The following is a 16,712-nucleotide window of genomic DNA, read 5'->3' as shown; positions in this document are numbered from 1 at the left end:
AGAATGCGGGGCTGATGGTAGTGGAAGTGGAAGTGGAAGTATTCAAAGCGGCACCCGGTGCCGGCCCCGGGGGCATGGGGGTTTCCATGAGCGTCAAATGGTGGCGGCCAGGCTCTTATGGGATTCAGCATGGGCGGCTAATGAATGGCAAAAGTCCTCGAAGCGTCACGTTCCGCGGTATTTCGCTCAAGCGGGCGGTCAGGCACGTCGCGTGTAGCTCTGGATATTCCCGTCATACAATGTCGTCTAAAGACCGACAGAAACAAAGACCATCATCGGATGAGGGGCTGGTTCGCTCAGGGATACGACTGGTGCCGGGGAGGCTTCTAGTCCTCTAATCGTCATACAACTTGCACATGGCTGTCTCTTCATGTAGGGTCGAAGCCAATCGTTGGTGTTGAACTACTCCATGCATTTGCGCTTCATTAACGTTCATATCTGCGTGGCTCTTGTCAAATGAGGCCGATATGATCATGTCCAGTATGGCGCCTTCAGGCTCGTCAGGTTGCTCAGAATACCATCATGATCCCCCGTCTCCTCCTTCTTTCTCTGGCCACTCAATTCCATTTGAATCGCGCGGTGGACATGTACAAGCCAGTCTACATAGCTTTGAGCTTCGTTGTTCCGGTCTTCCACCAGCATTCGAGCATACTCGAACTCGGATCCGTCGAGCCCTTGTCTGGCCAGTGTGAAGCTTGCCGCCTTGCTTCCGCGCACGGTAGAAATATACTGCAACAAATTCCGTACCTGAGCGTTCAGGTGCGTTTCCAGCACAGGGAGCTCATTCATCATGGGGTCTAGGTCGTGTAGGCTGTTGGTGCCCTCCCCAAATAGATCCTGTAACAGGTTCGGGGACACCTGCGCATGGAGCCAGAGAAGCACGACCTGTCCATTATCGACCAGATACACGCCGCCTTCCTCCACCCGAGCAAAGGAGGCTCGAAGCGTGGGTGGGACGACGAGTTGCATTGTCTCAGCGTCAGCAAAGCAATCCTCCGGGTTCAGATTATGAAGTGAGTAGATTCGGGGGTACAAGTATAACGACGTTTCTGTCACTCCGGAAGACCGCATGAAGCGGGCCGAGTGCACTCTGCGATCAGTGGGTTCAACACCTCCTACGAACAGCATTAGCAATCAAGACAAGAGGAAGCCAACGCCAAAGCTTACCTTTGAATGCTCGGCTTTTGATCAAACCGAGCGTGTACATGGCGAACTCCTTGAGATGCTCTGGAAGCACGAGCTGCCCAGGAGGATGTGACCCAGAGAAATTTTTGCGGTACCCGGCTAGGATGTCAATGGTCTTCTCAGTGATGCTCGCTCGGATATCCTTGAGTGACTTTTCCGACACCTTGGACGAGGATTCTTTCGCAATGATGTTGACCACCGCGTCTTGGTCAACCGTGCGCATCGTGTCCGTAGCGCCGTCATTGACAGCTGCAACGACATTGATACACCTCACCCTTCGCTGGCCAGTAGCAGACGTGTAAAGAAGAGCCGCCTGGAAATGAGCGTCCAGCTTCGCGTCGAGCTTGCCATCGTAGGAGAAGGTGACCCCGATAGCCTTATCAGCGTCGATCGTTCCAATTTCGAGATCTGCTCCGAAGGTATGTTGCAAGAATGAACCGTAGTAGGCAGTCACTTGCAAGCCCGTCGAGCAGCGCACCTTCATCAGCGCCTGGTAACCGGTTTCCCTTGTCAAGGAATGTTTAATTTCGAGCTGTAATTTGAGGGCGTCACGAGGTGCCACAAAGTTGGGATAGAAGAACATCTCACCGCCCGTCAGTCGTGACACATGACCGAGGGTGGCAATGTCCATATACCCTCCGCCGGCTGAGGCAAGGAAGAAGTCCACTCCGATACCTGCAGTCACCATTGCGGCAGCTGTCTTCTTGTAGCCTGGGTTTTCGGTCGTGAAAAGCTTCCTCTCTGCATCCGTGTCTCGGCCTTTACCGTCATCTCTCAGGTGGAGCCTTCCTGAACCCCAGGTCGGCAAGGTCGACAATGAGCATACTATCTTACCGCCAGTGGCAGATAACGCAGCCAACCCCGCGTTCAAGGCGGGTAACAGAGCCGGCTCTGGATTCTTGACGAGGGAAAACATGGTGGGGATTGATTTCAGAAGTGCCATAATGACAGTCTTCGATTCTTGTGGATCAACAAAGAGACCGCCTGCCAAAGGAACAAAGGGGTCTTCCAGATCAGTGACAACCATCATCTGTGCGGTGTCCAAGCCAGCTGTGAGATTGTAAAATTGTATCTCCTTGTCATAGGTGACGATAGCGACTCTGGCGCCGGCCGGAAGCCTGCGTGTCTCGGTATCCCCTTCTGGGATCTCTTCGCCGTCACCTTCGTACAGGGTATCCAGAACTCCTTTGCAGACCGACTCAAGAAATCCTCGATTAATGGCCTCTTGGGTGATATCGATCATAAACAGCCACCGCATCGGTACAGGCTCCTTAGTCTGATACTCTTTCGGAACTGTGAACTCGACCGTGCCCATCATCAGTTCTGGCCGTTGTAGTCGATCGACTCTAACTCCGGCCACGTCTGTGGGCGCAAAGTATTCTGGCGGGACATCGTTGGGGAAGTTGCACATATTGCACACCAATTTATTGCCGCCAGCTCTGAATGTCATAAATGGGTTGATATATGTCCGGCACCTCCGACACCGAGGAGGCCCCCCTTCACCGAAATCGAGCACGGGTACGGGTTGCTCTCCTTCTTGAAGAGCGGCAAAAGGTTGTAACACCAGACCCAGGGGAAGCCCGGTCGAGGCCAGGGCTTCGGACGTAGCAGGGATATTGTTAACCGTCAGCCTTGCAAACTTCGGGGACGAGTTGCCCTGATCGTGGGCAACAAAGGGTATAGCCGCAGCAGGGGGAAGATGCTTCTCCATCGTCGGGTAGACATTGTGCTGGTAGAACTGTGTGGCCACATCTCTTGCCCTAGCTACGCTTGGTATTTGTTCCGGGTTGACCCTGCCCTGAGCCGCAACAGCCTCTTCACCCATCCTTAGCTTGTCCGTGGGATTGAGGAAGGCATTGTCCCCCGGTTGAGCTGGCACACCTCCTCCTGGCCCTGCAGTTGGTGCATTGTTCAGAAACTGTGAGCTCCCAACACTGCTGGCGGGTGGAGCCGGAGCTCCTGACCCCATACCGGGAGCCGGAGCTATTTCGTGATATGCATGCCTTTCCTTCTTTCTGTGCGACCGTACAGGTGCCGCTGACACGTCGAGACCACCCAGCTGGGCAGCCAGCCCGTTCATGGCGTCATGCTGCTGCGGAATCTGCGTGGGACCCGGTCCCGGGTAAGGCGCCTGTTGCATGTTGGCATACACCTGTGGAGCGTTAGGATCGGCGCCATACTGCTGGTAGCCCGGTTGCGAGCCCGGGGGATATTGTTGCGCTCGAGGATCTGGTTTCATATGAGGCGGCTGGCCGGTACTAGCGCCATAGTGTGAGCCGTAGTCGGCCATGGCTGACGCATGAAAAGTAAGGATTCTAAGGATTCGACGGTCGGCGCTTCATAATGGAGGTGAGATTCTGAGACCAGACCTAAGACGAAAGTGCTCAGATTAAATTTGCATGGACCGATCTGGTTGAGCCGTTGGTGAAGGGAAGTACCAAGCCGAAGAAAGTTAACAAGTCTGTCACAAGGTGATGACAAGTGGCTTTAAGCAACAGTCGGACAGAGACGTGAGCCTGGCCTGGGTCGACGCGAGCAACCGACACGAACTTTTGGAGACTTGGAAGTGCGAAGTGAAGCGGGGCCTCGCTTACCTAAGCCGCAGCCTTGTAGGAGACACACTCAAGACACCCTCCGGACACCACTAAGCCACAATCCAAGAAGATATCTACGAGTCACTTACTGTAGCAATGGTGTTAGCAAGCCAGCCGCAAGCTGCTAAATAGCTCATAAGAAACCCCTAATGAGGTCCGGTCAGCCAGACATACACTTCTGTCTGCCTAAGAAGAGGACCTCTGGGAGTCTTGATGTACTAACACATTTTGAATATAGAAGACTTCAGCATGTCTCGTCCGTGGTATACAACACTTCTCTGCACCATCTTGCCAGCTACAAATGTAAGGATAGCAATTGCTGAATCTCTTGCCCGTCATTCATTCAAAGGCCGCGTCGCATGCGCTTGTCACCTCCTCTCCCACCACCACCACCGGAGCCATGACCCCTGCCATATGGAGTCGGCTCTTCATCACGGCCGTGCTTCCTTGAAGACGCTGTCTCATCCCTAGGGCCCGATCGCGCATGACCTCCTCTCCTGTCATCTCCCTCGGCCACGTGGTTATCGCGCCTACTAGGTCGCTCTTCCCGCCTTTGTGGATCTCCCGCACTGTGTCTTTCATCCTTGCCTTCACGCCCGTCTCGCTCACTTCGGTGCTCCCTGTCTCCGCGTGATTCATCGTGCCGACTCGAGTGCCGCGAAGATCTCCTCTCAGATCCACGATCCTCTGCCAATTCATTTCTCCGATCTCCCCTACCACCATCGTGGCGTGACGGAAGCTGTCTACTGCCAACCGGTACGTCATTGGGATTTGAAGAGCCAAAGAGGTCGTTGGGAGGATGTCCATCTGGACCGGGACCGTGGCCCGAGAAAAGAGGACCACCTGGTGGGGGTGGAGGTGGTGGCGGAGGCATGTGTAGACCAAAGTTTCCACTGTTTTGTCTCGAGCCGCCTCGTCCACGGACTGAAGATGTGCCGGCCTGCGCAAGGGTGTTGTTGATGCCCGTGAGCGGATTACGATTGGTCCGCCCTCCACGCACGCTCGTGTCACTTGCTTGTGGGCCGGATGGGGGTCCTCGGCTGGTAGGCGATGGTCCAGATGGAGCTCCAGGTGGAGCATTGCCTCGAGGACCTGCCGGTGGATGAACCTGCTGTGTAGGTTGCACGTTCGGACCCGGGCGCGAAGGCTCAGATGCCGCAGCATCAATCTGACTAAGGCGAGAGGGATGGACACCTGCCGAATCTGGAGCAGGAGTACCTGGTGCGGAGGATGCCTCGGCATATGAGCTGGTTCGTCCATGTTGTCGTCTTGAAGGCCCTGTGGGAGTGGGTCGGTCCGGAGGCGGTGTGGGCGGAACTTGTGTATTCAACAGAGGAGCTCTCATTCTTGGCGCCCCTGCCGAAGGTGGTCGGCCCCGAGGGCCACTCGGAACATCAGCCTCCTGAGGGCGATCCGGGGTTTGTGACAGCGATGCTCGGGGGGAGGCCTCTTGCTCGAGCCTACCATGCTGCATGTCAATCGCTGGCGGTTGACGAGCCTCTCTCGGCTCTCTCCTGTACGGCCCGGGCCCACCAGAACGTGAAGTGGAAGCAGCTGGCTCCAACGGAGGCCCATTCAAGGAGGGCTGACGCGCAGAGGGGGTCTCTGGCCTGGTCCACTCTTCGGCGTCGCGACGGGGGTATGGTTTTCGTTCCTCATCTCTTCGCGGCGAGTTTGGCCGGGACTGTCTTGATGATCTATCCAGTCCATGCCCCCTTGCAGGAGGAGTTCTCTGATCCCCGCCACTTCCTATTAATGATGCTCGTGCAGGGTTGATAGTGGGCTCTGAAGGGGTCTCTTTCCTCTGAGGAACCTGTGATTCCGGCCTTGCAGGCTCTGGAGCAAGTGGTGGTCTTGATCTTGGGCCGGGCTCCCGCGTCTCTCGCTCACGTTCACTCGGTGGGGGGCGAACAGGCGGACGATCTCTTTCTTGAGGCGGTAGAGGTCGATCGTACGGTCCTCTCCTTTCGTGCTCGCGACCGTAGCCGCGATCGTCGCGGCTAGGATAAGGAGGACCTTCAGGCCGCTCATATCGCCGTGAATGGCGATCATACTCATCAAACCCATGGTCCGGTCGTTCCGGTCGCTCTGCACCACGGTAACCTGATCTTGCGTCACGGGTGTGGTTCGTCCGACCATCGGGCGGCGGTCTGGCAACATCGATTTCTGCTCGATGTGACAGCCGTGGACTATCTCTGTGACCATTCCGAGAATCCACTGGTTCGGGACGGCTCGGCAGGCTGGACACGGCCGAACGCGATGGAGGCGGCGGAGTAAGGCGCCGTGGCAGATCGTGAGGCTTAGAAGGCTCGGGACGAGCAGGTCGGGGTTCTCGCTTAGGACCTGCAGAAGCCTCATTGCTCTGTCTTGACGGTGTCGAAGCGCCATTGGTAGTCGCTGGCCTGGATGCTGGTCTGGGAGATGGCACGAAGGGCTCAGCGGTAGGTTGGAGCCGTGTAGTCCTAGACGACTCCCCGCTCTCCTTCTTGTCAGTGTCAAGCGTAGCTGCTGGCTTGGGCGGTGCATCCGGCATTGGTTCGTCCTTGATTTCCCCGTTTCCTTGCTGCATCGTTGGCTTTGTGTCTGAGAAAGAGGCATCCTGCGCCGGAGCACTGCCAGCTTGGGAGCTTGCTGGATCGTGCTCTCCTTTCTTTTCGGGTCCTCTGCGAAACTTCGTAGTCTCGACCCACGCTTTCTCGCGCCTATGCAAGGCTCCAAGTAAGGCTTGAGACGAGACCTTGAGGTCTTCTTTATCAGAATCACGCAGCTTGTCAACAGCCTTCTGCAACCCGGTCCCATGCCAATTGACGGCAGGATAGACCCCAGAAATGGCGCGCAACACCGATATGGCGTTCCGAACGTGCATGTATTCCGGCGATCCCAGACATTTCTGAAGTGCCGCATACAGATTGCTGTGCCACTTAAACAGGATTTTCTGGAAGCTCTCGAAGTCTAGCAATGCAACGACTCTCCCTGCTTCGACTTTAAGAGCAAATCCAGGCAGATTTCTCTTCGAGCCTCCGCAAGCTTCCCTCTCGTATATTGTTTTAGAACCATGCCATCGCGCAAGATCTTTCAATACCTCGCTCAAAAACTTTCCAAAATTGTCGGCCTCCTTGGACGTGCACATGAAGATCAATGAGATAAGTCGGGCTGTCTTGAAGAAGAGGTCGTAAAAACCAAGGGTTCGGAAGTTTGGTGTGCCTCCGCTGTGGAGGAGTTTGAGAAATTTGAAGCAGAAATAGGCGTCGAGTGGAGAGGATAGCATTCTTGGAAGAAAGCAATGCTCCATCAGGGCCGTATTTAGGGCTCTGTCCATCCTAGTCTTGCCTAGGAACCACTGCTCTTTTTCACGCTGTAGTCTCGCTTTACCCTCCAGGAAGGATTTCAGATGTTGCTTGTTTTCCAGCAGTAGTTTGTCGATGAGGTCTTGAATCTCCCTGGTCGCCATTTCCTTCTTCTTGGTGCCGGAAACGCTGACATCCGTCCGATCTGCTGTGACGGCAGCCATCTTCTTGCGCTGTCGGGCACTCTCATCCTCGTACGACTTGCTAGGAACGGCAATATCGTACAAGGACAGCTGCCAAAAGGTCGAGTAAAAGCCGGTGCCGATGATTTTGTTGACTTGTTCAGGCAAAGATGGCTCGATGGCTGTCATCAGATCTTTCATCACAGGATGCCAGCAATCTTCCGATATTGATTCTGATGTCCCGAGTGCCTTGGTGCTGGCGTCGAGGTCAAGCGCCGGGCCCATCGTGTCGCCTGGAGCTGGCGAGTCATTCGTGATGTTCTCCGACTCCACGGCTTCACCATCCTCTTCTGAACCACCGTTGATCTGATCTGACATGTCAACGTCACCGTTGATGTCCTTGACCTCCTCTGCTTGCTGTTCTTTGCGATTTTCTCTGTCATAGTCCTGCATTTGTCGAGAGATGAGCGGACGGGCGATCCAGAAGGCAATTTCCGGGCGTATCTCGTAGTCTACGAGGAGACTGACCACATCGGGGATAGTGGCTCGAAACTCATCAGGAGACAGATTCGTGCGGAGGAGATCAAGATACTGGACCATCACGCGGTGTACCTCGTCATATGTGTTGCCGATCGCTTTCAGGGGGATTTCACTATCCTTGAAAACCACAGCCTGCCGCTGTTGAGCCATGGAGATCAAGAATTTTGCGGCCAAGCCCGCGTCTTGGAGTGACTTGATCAAGCGCTCTGAAGTTCTCTTTGAGTCGTGCCGGCGATCAAGGAGTTGGAGGATGATCTGGCCTTGCAACAACGGCCCACCTCCCATTGCTTGTAACTGAGCATCGTTATAACTCGTGTCGGTGGCAATTCCGGCCATGGAAAGTATGATTTGCTCCAACATCTTGAGGTCCATAGTGTTACCCTGCTCAAGCTGCTCGGCCACATACTGCAAGATTGGACCAGGCTTCATCATGCCGTAGCGTTTATAGATCTTGCCGGCGAATACAGAAAGGGCCGAGAGCCAACGGCTGGCGAAGATGCCGCCTTCTTGGGTTCGGTTCCGTCCGGTTTTCGCCATTGAGCTGACAATGGCCCAAGTAAGGACATCATAACCCAGATCCGTGAAGTAGCGAGCACCCTCGACGAACACCTCGGCGATGCTGTCGTAGACTTCGATCTGAGTGAGCGCAGTGGTTATGACGATGTGCGGATTCGCAAAAGCAATCTTTGCCAGGGCCCGTGCCATGGGTCGTACATTAGTATTGGATATGCGCTTCAGGATGTCCTTGGTCTCAGCCCTGGCTTGATCGAATGCTGCCTTGACATCTGGATTGCGCGATGTCCGGCCGGATGACCATTCGAGATACATCAAGTAGCGGACGCTGACAGGGAATATACTGATCAGCTCGAAGACTTCGTTGACTGCATCGGCATTCGACCTTGTTAGGCTCAATGAGGGGAGCAAGGTGCGCTTGATCAAGTCTAACCATCGCGTTCGGTTCGACTCGCTCTTGTCGGTGTGCAAGCTATGTTTCCCGATGCGGGAAATCTTGAGCAGGAGGCCGACGTCTTGACCGATCTTGACGCCCACAAGCGGCAGGAAGATGTTACACAACGTGAAAACATCTTCAACATTCTGGCAGACAGGGATGTTGTCGTTCCATTCGTCCCAATAGAAGCGGTAGTCGGTGCCGTCGAGGGAATCATTCTTGTCCAATTGAGCCCATCGGAGGACCTTTCTTTCGATTGCTTCTACAATCTTGACTTGGCCTTTTGGGACTCCGGGTACATCGGTTTCGTAGCTCGGCTTCTGAGCGCGCAGACTGGGTCGATCTTGCAGAGGTTGGATCTCGCCGTAAGCTCTGCTCAACGAATGATGTAATATGCGATGAATATATTCCGGGAGTTCAGGGATGAGATCCATCAACCAGGGAAAGCGACCAAGAATGAATAGTGCCTCTGGAAGCGCGCCTACGGCGAGCAGGCTCTTTAGCAGGAGAACCTTCTGGTCCGCTGGCGCACTCTCCTTCGCAGGTGGCTTCTCGACTTCTTGCTCCCGGACCGGCGTATTTGAGCGTGTACCAGATTCTTTCAGACGGGCTGGGACGGGTAGAGTGTCGTCAGCCAGGGCTCCAGCCGAAGCAAGCGCATTCTTTACTCCAGCACCCGGTCGAGCGGCTCTTTCTCGTTCGGACTTCTCTTTAACCTTCTGCTGCTTGAGCTCATCCATGGCGTCATCAGTCCTCCAAATGTGCGGGTATAGGTCTTTCAAGGAGATAAATCCAATCTTGATCAGAAGGGCGGAGAGATAGATGAGGTTGTCCGGGAGGATGTCCGTCTCGTCTCGCGCGGGGGAGGATGAGTAAAAGCGCAGTTTGAAACCCAGAAGCTGAGCAGCATCGCGGTTTCCGGGTGGCGGCAAGGTGCCAGTTTCGCGAACCCACTGCGCGAGCAGCTCGTCTCCTGACGATGCCCGTTCTAAATGCTCTTGCGTCGGTTTTGAGCCTCCAAGCAGATAGAATGCGTGAAGCCCCTTCTCTCGAGCGTCATACCAGAAAGCCTGGTCTCGTGTTCTGGTCTCTTGTGCCACAAGCTGCTTCTGCTCCTCGGTGAGGTGCCAGTCTGGCGAGCCTGGAAGAGCCCATAAAGGCAACCCTGTCAGGAGCTGTGTCTTCCTGACCAGCGCGGATGGGCGTGGCCACCATGGACTCGCGCGGAGGAATTTAACGAAGAACCGACATTGTTTGACAAGAACTGCGCTAAAGACGTCGAGCACAACATCCAAACTCCGTCCCACATCAAGGTCAAAGGCACCGATCATAGCCTTGACCTTCTCTACTGTCTCTTCGACTGTGTCTGCAGTGGGTGCCTCGTTACTGCTGGTGGTGAACAGCTCGGTCATCAGCTTAGCAAATCCTTCGGACTCTTCCCGCATCAAGTTGAAGTTGGCCTGGCGATAGAGGAGGTTTGTCTGTTTCCTGATGCCCATACGGCTGAAGGTGTTTCTGATCATGTTAAACTTCTCCAGCAACGGGGCATCGATTTCGTGTCGAAGTAGCTCATGAGGTATGCCAGTCGCGAAGATGAAGACTGTTAACCGGTCTAAAGGGATCGTAGGGTTATTCTCGAACATAACGGACACAGAATCTAGGAGCGAAGCCTGTAGAGCTGTAGGATGTGGTATCGGCTGGTCGTCGTCTTCCTGTAATTCGCTCTCGAGCATTTGTTTGACGAGGTCGCCTGCTTCGGTCGGACCGAGTCTTCCATAGACGACAGAATGCACCAACTCCTGCATTAATACGATCAGCTGTATCCCCTCTGCTTCTTGCATTCCCTGGAGGCCTTGTCGCAATATGTCTTCTCGGCCGCCTGTTTGCCATGAGTCACAGGTCTCACTTGTCAGGTACGTGTAATTGTAAGGCTGGGATTCAGAGGGAGGCTCTGAGAGGACGGGGGCCTCAGGCAAGGTTTGCTGGGTGGTCGACATGTTTCCGTTTACGTGAACGGGCTCGGCATCTGCCACGGGTGTCCTCGTTAATGTCGGGAGCCTCTCAGCGGCACTGTTGACAGGACTTGACGCGGTGTTGGCGCCTCGCCCTCCTCGGCTCGATCTCCTACCACCTCTTCCGCGTGGTTGACTGAAGTCGCGGTCATTTGATTGATACCCCGACTGCGCCAGGTTGAGATTTTGTGGCCGATGAGGCGAGGGACGGTTATGAGGTTGATCGTCTGAATAACCGCGCTCTGGTCGCTTCCTCTTATTACCGGCTGGTGGGGGCATCACGCCTGGGCTTCGGACGCGGCGACCTCGTTGAGGCTAACGTGAAGTTCGGCGTCTCTCGTATCATGAGGTTAGGGTAACGACATCTGGCTGATGGCAGAATGGTGCAATATTTCCTGTCGAGATCCCTGCCAGAACTCAGTTGTTGGCTCAGAGATCCGCTATGTAGAAAGGTATCTGCTTGTGGGGATGGATTGTGGTTGAAGAGATACTGGTAGGATCCTGCTGCGTCTCCGTCACAGCGAGTCAAAACAGCCTTGACCTGCCAGGTGGTTTGGAGAAAGGCGAGCCCACAGTTATTATGTAAGCTAACAAAGTGGTGAAGATTGGGTGAAGATCGGTTTGGTGGAAGGCACAGGCCGTTTCACTCACGTCACTGCCTGTCGAGCGTTTTGGTCACTCCATCACACAGACCTGACACTTTCAACTGCTTAATGGGATTGACTTTATTTCTTAATAGTTGAAGGTAGGTGCATTTGAAAGAACTCATTTGTCAGTATGGCAGCGAAAGTATTCCTGACTGGCACGACCGGGTAAGTCCTTCGAGCCTGCATATCTGTCCCATTTGTTCCGTTTTCTGCCTTTCACCCACAGCTCATGACTGCTAACAATGAAGCAGCTATATTGGCGGGGATTTCCTCTATCTTGTCTCAGAGAAACATCCAGACTGGGACATCACATGCTTGGTTCGCAACAGTGACAAGGGCGCCACGGTTGCAGCGTAGGAGCATCATTTGTCTCACCCCTGAGATATGTCTGACGCTCTCACAGAGCCTATCCTAAGGTGAGACTCGTGTACGGGGATCTCGATGCCGTCGAAACGATAGAGGAAGAAGCCGCCAATGCCGATATCGTCTATCATTTCGCCAATTGTGATCATGAGCCATCAGCGAACGCCATTGCAAAAGGCCTTGCTCGGCGTCCGAGTGATAAACCGGGCTACTGGATCCACACGTCAGGAACTCTGATTCTAGCTTGGGAGACGATCGAGCTCGCAGAGTTTGGAAACAGGCTGGATAAAGTCTTTGACGACTGGGAGAATGTCAAAGAGTTGACATCTCATCCAGACCACGCCCCCCACAGAAATGTAAGCTCTCCGACCCACTGACACCATTCGCAAGTACTGATATAGATTCGACACTTCCAGGTTGACAAGATCGTCCTGGCTGCATCATCAGACAAGGTCAAGACAGCAATCGTTTGCCCCCCAACCATTTGGGGAGTTGGTCGGGGTCCAGACGTAAGTTGTCCTCATCTCAAAACCTAGCTGTCTGATGACAATCGTGACTGTCCTAGTCCTGTCACCAGTGATATCAGCTAATGGAGATGTACAGAATACACGCTCTGTGCAGATATACAACGCCGCCAAGGCGTTCTTGAAGAGGGGCAAAGCCTTCAAGGTCGGCAAGGGAGAGAATATCTGGCATCAAATTCACGTCGCCGACCTTTCCGAACTTTATCTCCTCCTCGGGGAAGCGGCCTTGAACAAGGGCAATCCAGCCACGTGGAATGCCGAAGGCTACTATCTGGCCGAGAATGGGCCATTTGTCTGGGGAGATGTGCTCCAAGAGATGGCGAACGTGGCTCACAAAAAAGGGCTCCTGCAGGATTCGACGCTTGAGAGTCTGCCACCACGCGACGCCGAGGCATTCTTCCCCAACGCCAGCTTTGCAATTGGAACGAACTCGAGAGGAATATCGATTCGCGGCAAGAAACTGCTCGGATGGAAGCCTGTCAAGAGAGAATTGGTTGAAGAGCTTCCCGAAGCTGTCGACAGTGAGGCGCGACTTCTCGGGCTGACTCACGGTCACGCTGCAGAAGCTGCGGGCGAAGCTGCTTGAATGAAGTTGTCCTGAAGTAGCTACCTTTCGAGTAGCGACGCTATCCTAGAACAATAAATCAGCGCAGGCCAGGACAGGTATGTATGTCAATTAATGATGGGCTGCGGGGCGGCTTGGGACTTGCCACACGCACTCTGGACTTAGAAGTCCAATGCTTCAAATATCAGTCTCAGACCATGTACGAGTCACAGCGGCGTGGTGCCGTGGTTGATCATATCTTCCAGTAGCCTCTTCTCGTGCCCAGGGAAGCCTTCCGAGCCAAGTGGTCTAGCTCACAGACAAGTATGTAAGCTAGATTGCCTAGCCAGGCCGTCGTATCTCCACTTGCTCTGCTCTGGACTTGGAACCGCCATGGACGGTAACCTGGGTGTGTGCTGTGGTATTGGCGAGCACATATCTCGTCAAATGGCCTCGGGGGGGGATGCCATGCAAACCCCTGACCTCCGGACAAGACCTGGACACCAGTTCGCCATCGGGGAGAGCGTCAGTCCGAGTCGGTTCGGTCCTTTCGATCTCGAATTGGTCTCCCGAAACTGTTACTGTACCCTGCCCAGGCCGGCTTCAGTGGTGCGACTGACACTGGCGCCTTGACAACTTTGATCTAGCCAGACGCCGGATCGACGTTCAAGGTCTATCCTGAACGTGCCGTGATTCTCCAATCCGACGCTGGAAACCGAATCTGATCTCGCAGCCTGAAGTGAATATTGCGGCACTGGGGGTACTGGGACCAAGGCAGTTGTTACAACCCATTGATGACGCAACGTCCTCGTAGAAGACAACGCGTATAGAAAGGCGAGTTGTTGGTCTGCTCGTAAACGCTGCTTAGGAATGAATGCCGCCCGATGAGGGATGGTTCGACTTCAGCTCAACTTGGCATCATTGACAAAATCGTGCAACTTCCGACTACATCTTTCATCTCCAGCCGTGTCATTCGTATCATTCGTCTTGCATGCCAGAGCCCAGCATGATCCACGGCAGCTGCGCGTGCGGGCGTATTCAGTATAAGACTCAAGCCCAACCACTTGCTGTCACTTTCTGCCATTGTATAACCTGCCAGCGGGTTGCAGGCGGCCCGTTCTTGCCGTTCGTCGGCTTTCCCACCTCGGCCATTGAATGGACACAACAGCCGGACATGTGGCAGGCCGGTGACATTGCTGAGCGCGGGTACTGCAAGCAGTGTGGCTCGGCTATATCGATGCGGTATTTCCACGAGGCAGACCGGATCGGGTTGACGCTGGGAACGCTCGTCGGAGCTCAGCATGCTTTGCCTCCGGTCGGAGCACACATTTACCTCAAGGACAAAGCGCCGTACTTTACTCTGAGCAACGATGGGGCAGAGCGGTTCGATGAGTTCTCTCCGGGTTTTCGGGATCAGATTGAACAATGGAAAGCAGACCAGCAGAAGGAGTAGCGCCGGGACTTGTTGAGGACCTGTACCTTTGCCCACAATCTTTGACTTCGATCCGACAAGTGCTGGCATTGAGGACGAGACAACAGAGCTGAGCGGGCAACAACAAAGCGACTTCACAAGTAAAATCTTTCTGCCTCACCGCGGGTGCTGGCGTGAACATGAATCCTTCCGCATTCACACTCATCGCACGTTCTCGTCCACCTGAAGACCACCTTCCCTCTTCTCCCAACTGGACCTGCCGTTTGCGCCTTTCCGCTCCGCAGCGCTACAGCTATAGCTGGTTGCTATTTAAGTCACTGTCGCAGTCGCAATGTCGGATTCCTCACTTCCTCCATCTTCCAAAGCGCCAGCAGGGGCTCCCAAAGGACCGAAAAAGCTGCGCTTCTCTGCCATGCCACCTCGCACGTACCTCCAGCCTACAGCAAGTCCCTGGGCTAGGAATCGTGCGCCTTCGCCTGCAAATCAGCGTCAGAACAGCAGCCCACTCGTCCACAGTCCCCTTCAGAAGTCATTCGAGCCCGACATGTCGAAGTCCGAGCCCAGCTCACCACAAAGTATGTCTACTGAGGAGACGCCCTCACGGCGCTCTCGTCTCAGCGGACAAGGCGCCGGTTCACGAGGCGAGTCCCGCTCCTCTTCCGTTCCTATGGTCATTCGCACTCCACATGGTGCAGAAGACGAGAGCGAGGGCCCTGGTCAAGTCTCTTTGCGCTCGAGAAGCGGAGCTGCCTCTCGCGCAACCTCACCAATGCCATTGCCAATTGGAACTCAAAATGACCAGGATCGTCGCTCCGTCAAACATCTGACTTGCTTCTGGTGGTGGGAGAAAGGTGAATGCAAGTACTCAGATGACGAATGCCGTAAGTCTCCCTTTCCTGACTAATTATATGTAGCCATACCTGCGCTTTGAGGCGTTTGTCACGACCTAGAGGCTAATTTGATTGAACAGTCTACGCACATTATGACACAGGTCACTACACGGCCGCGCCTCGCCAGGTCGTTCCAGGCGAACCGGCAAAGGCAGGCAAGTCTCTTGAACGCGCCCTCACCAAAATTGCTCTCACCAACCGCTCATCGGCTTCACTGGCTTCGCTTGGCACCTTCAATGGTAACACCACAGAGCGCGACAATCTCAGCGTGGGCAGCGGAGCACTCTCCAGACCAGAGACTCCCTTCTCTTCTCGCAGCCGTGCTGGTACACCTTCGCCACGCGCCAGTGTCGAGTTTGGCTACTCTGCTCAGCTACGGAACGACAATGACTTCCTCCGCGGCCTCGTTCAGCAGACTCAACGTGAAAAACGCGCCTTGATGGACACGATCGAGGGACTCCAGAGCGAGAAGTCTCAGTTGACAGCGCAGCTTGGGAACTTGAAAGAGGAGCGAACCACCTTGATTGAAGAACGCGAAGCCCTCCAGGCGACCATTAGGACCATGCAATTCCCTTCCGGTCTCAATCATTACACTCAACAAGGTCTCGCGATTCCTGCACGATCTCCAAGCACTGGCATATTTCCAGCTCAGAACCCATGGGGGCCCATTGGTAGCAATCGAGGCAATGGTTCCAGCCGGCCGAACACTCCTGCTGGCACTCCTGCCGCTACTCCGAGCCCACAGTTTCGCAGTTTCACATACCCGGCCATTGGTAGCTTCGGCCCCATCGGAAGCGTTCCCGACTCCAATGCGTCTGGCGTAAATGGTGTGAGCGTCTTGCCTTCCCCAACTCTGAACCCAGGTGCCTCTTCTTACGGATCTGGTATACGAATGACAGCTCAAGGTAGCGCAGCCACGGCAAGTCAAGTTGAGAACGATTTCGGTGGGAACGGCGCAGATGGAGAAAGACTGCAAAACGTACTGCGACACTTGGGCCCAAGTTTCTAGGTGAAAGAGGTGGCCGATAGCGATGCAGAAGAATGAGTGCAGCAAAGATACAGATGAACAGTCGCACCATCCTTTCTCATGAGCCTTGACGGTATGCCTTGACTTGTCACGAAGCAATCACAGCCTCCTAAGGTGTTTAGAGACCCTTCTCCGCTGTCTCAATCGAGAAACATGAGCCGTACGGACCAACGACAATGCAAGCAAACCATCGAACCACAGCGGTGGCCAAACCAGGCTTATGCGCCTCGGAACCTTAATAATCCCAACCACGTCGAACCCTATCGAGCAGACCGATCAGCCAAAATTCCGCAGTCAACAAATGTCGCTAAATCCTCACAAACAGCCTACGGACATTCACGACAAGTGGACCAGAGGTTGAAGGAAAACTGCTTGAGGATCGGCTGATGAGCTTGATTTCTTTCCTTTTCTTTCATTTTCATTTTCCTTTTTCATTCTTGTCATGATACCCATTGGCTTGCTTTGAGGGAGACTCTACTGAAGAGAAACTGGCTACAGTGCCAAAAGTGCTGGGATGGGTAGCGGTACAGCAAAGC

General features: G+C 54.4%; 5 protein-coding genes across 5 annotated transcripts; 3 read left to right on the top strand and 2 right to left on the bottom strand.

Annotated features, from left to right (window-relative positions):
- Window positions 1–471: 471 nt before the first annotated feature.
- Window positions 472–3,475, bottom strand: A1O7_02741 (uncharacterized protein; the record flags this gene model as incomplete). The annotated part of the gene is made up of 2 exons (XM_007756771.1): window positions 472–1,115; window positions 1,168–3,475. 2 exons carry the CDS (start codon window positions 3,473–3,475, stop codon window positions 472–474), a joined length of 2,952 nt encoding a protein of 983 aa, XP_007754961.1.
- A 647-nt stretch (window positions 3,476–4,122) lies between these two features.
- On the bottom strand, window positions 4,123–10,734 carry A1O7_02740 (uncharacterized protein; the record flags this gene model as incomplete). The annotated part of the gene is made up of 1 exon (XM_007756770.1): window positions 4,123–10,734. The coding sequence occupies one exon, from the start codon at window positions 10,732–10,734 to the stop codon at window positions 4,123–4,125; it is 6,612 nt and encodes a 2,203-aa protein (XP_007754960.1).
- A 792-nt stretch (window positions 10,735–11,526) lies between these two features.
- Window positions 11,527–12,869, top strand: A1O7_02739 (uncharacterized protein; the record flags this gene model as incomplete). The annotated part of the gene is made up of 5 exons (XM_007756769.1): window positions 11,527–11,561; window positions 11,648–11,749; window positions 11,800–12,115; window positions 12,176–12,268; window positions 12,363–12,869. The coding sequence occupies 5 exons, from the start codon at window positions 11,527–11,529 to the stop codon at window positions 12,867–12,869; spliced, it is 1,053 nt and encodes a 350-aa protein (XP_007754959.1).
- Window positions 12,870–13,833: 964 nt separating this feature from the next.
- A1O7_02738 (uncharacterized protein) lies at window positions 13,834–14,280 on the top strand (the record flags this gene model as incomplete). Its single annotated transcript, XM_007756768.1, has 1 exon — window positions 13,834–14,280. One exon carries the CDS (start codon window positions 13,834–13,836, stop codon window positions 14,278–14,280), a length of 447 nt encoding a protein of 148 aa, XP_007754958.1.
- Window positions 14,281–14,590: 310 nt separating this feature from the next.
- A1O7_02737 (uncharacterized protein) lies at window positions 14,591–16,158 on the top strand (the record flags this gene model as incomplete). Its single annotated transcript, XM_007756767.1, has 2 exons — window positions 14,591–15,140; window positions 15,230–16,158. 2 exons carry the CDS (start codon window positions 14,591–14,593, stop codon window positions 16,156–16,158), a joined length of 1,479 nt encoding a protein of 492 aa, XP_007754957.1.
- Window positions 16,159–16,712: the final 554 nt, after the last annotated feature.

The sequence above is a fragment of the Cladophialophora yegresii genome (assembly GCF_000585515.1).
Source record: "Cladophialophora yegresii CBS 114405 chromosome Unknown aczIN-supercont1.2, whole genome shotgun sequence".
Classification (NCBI taxonomy): Eukaryota; Fungi; Ascomycota; class Eurotiomycetes; order Chaetothyriales; family Herpotrichiellaceae; genus Cladophialophora; species Cladophialophora yegresii.
This window is presented reverse-complemented; position numbering and strand designations above follow the sequence as displayed.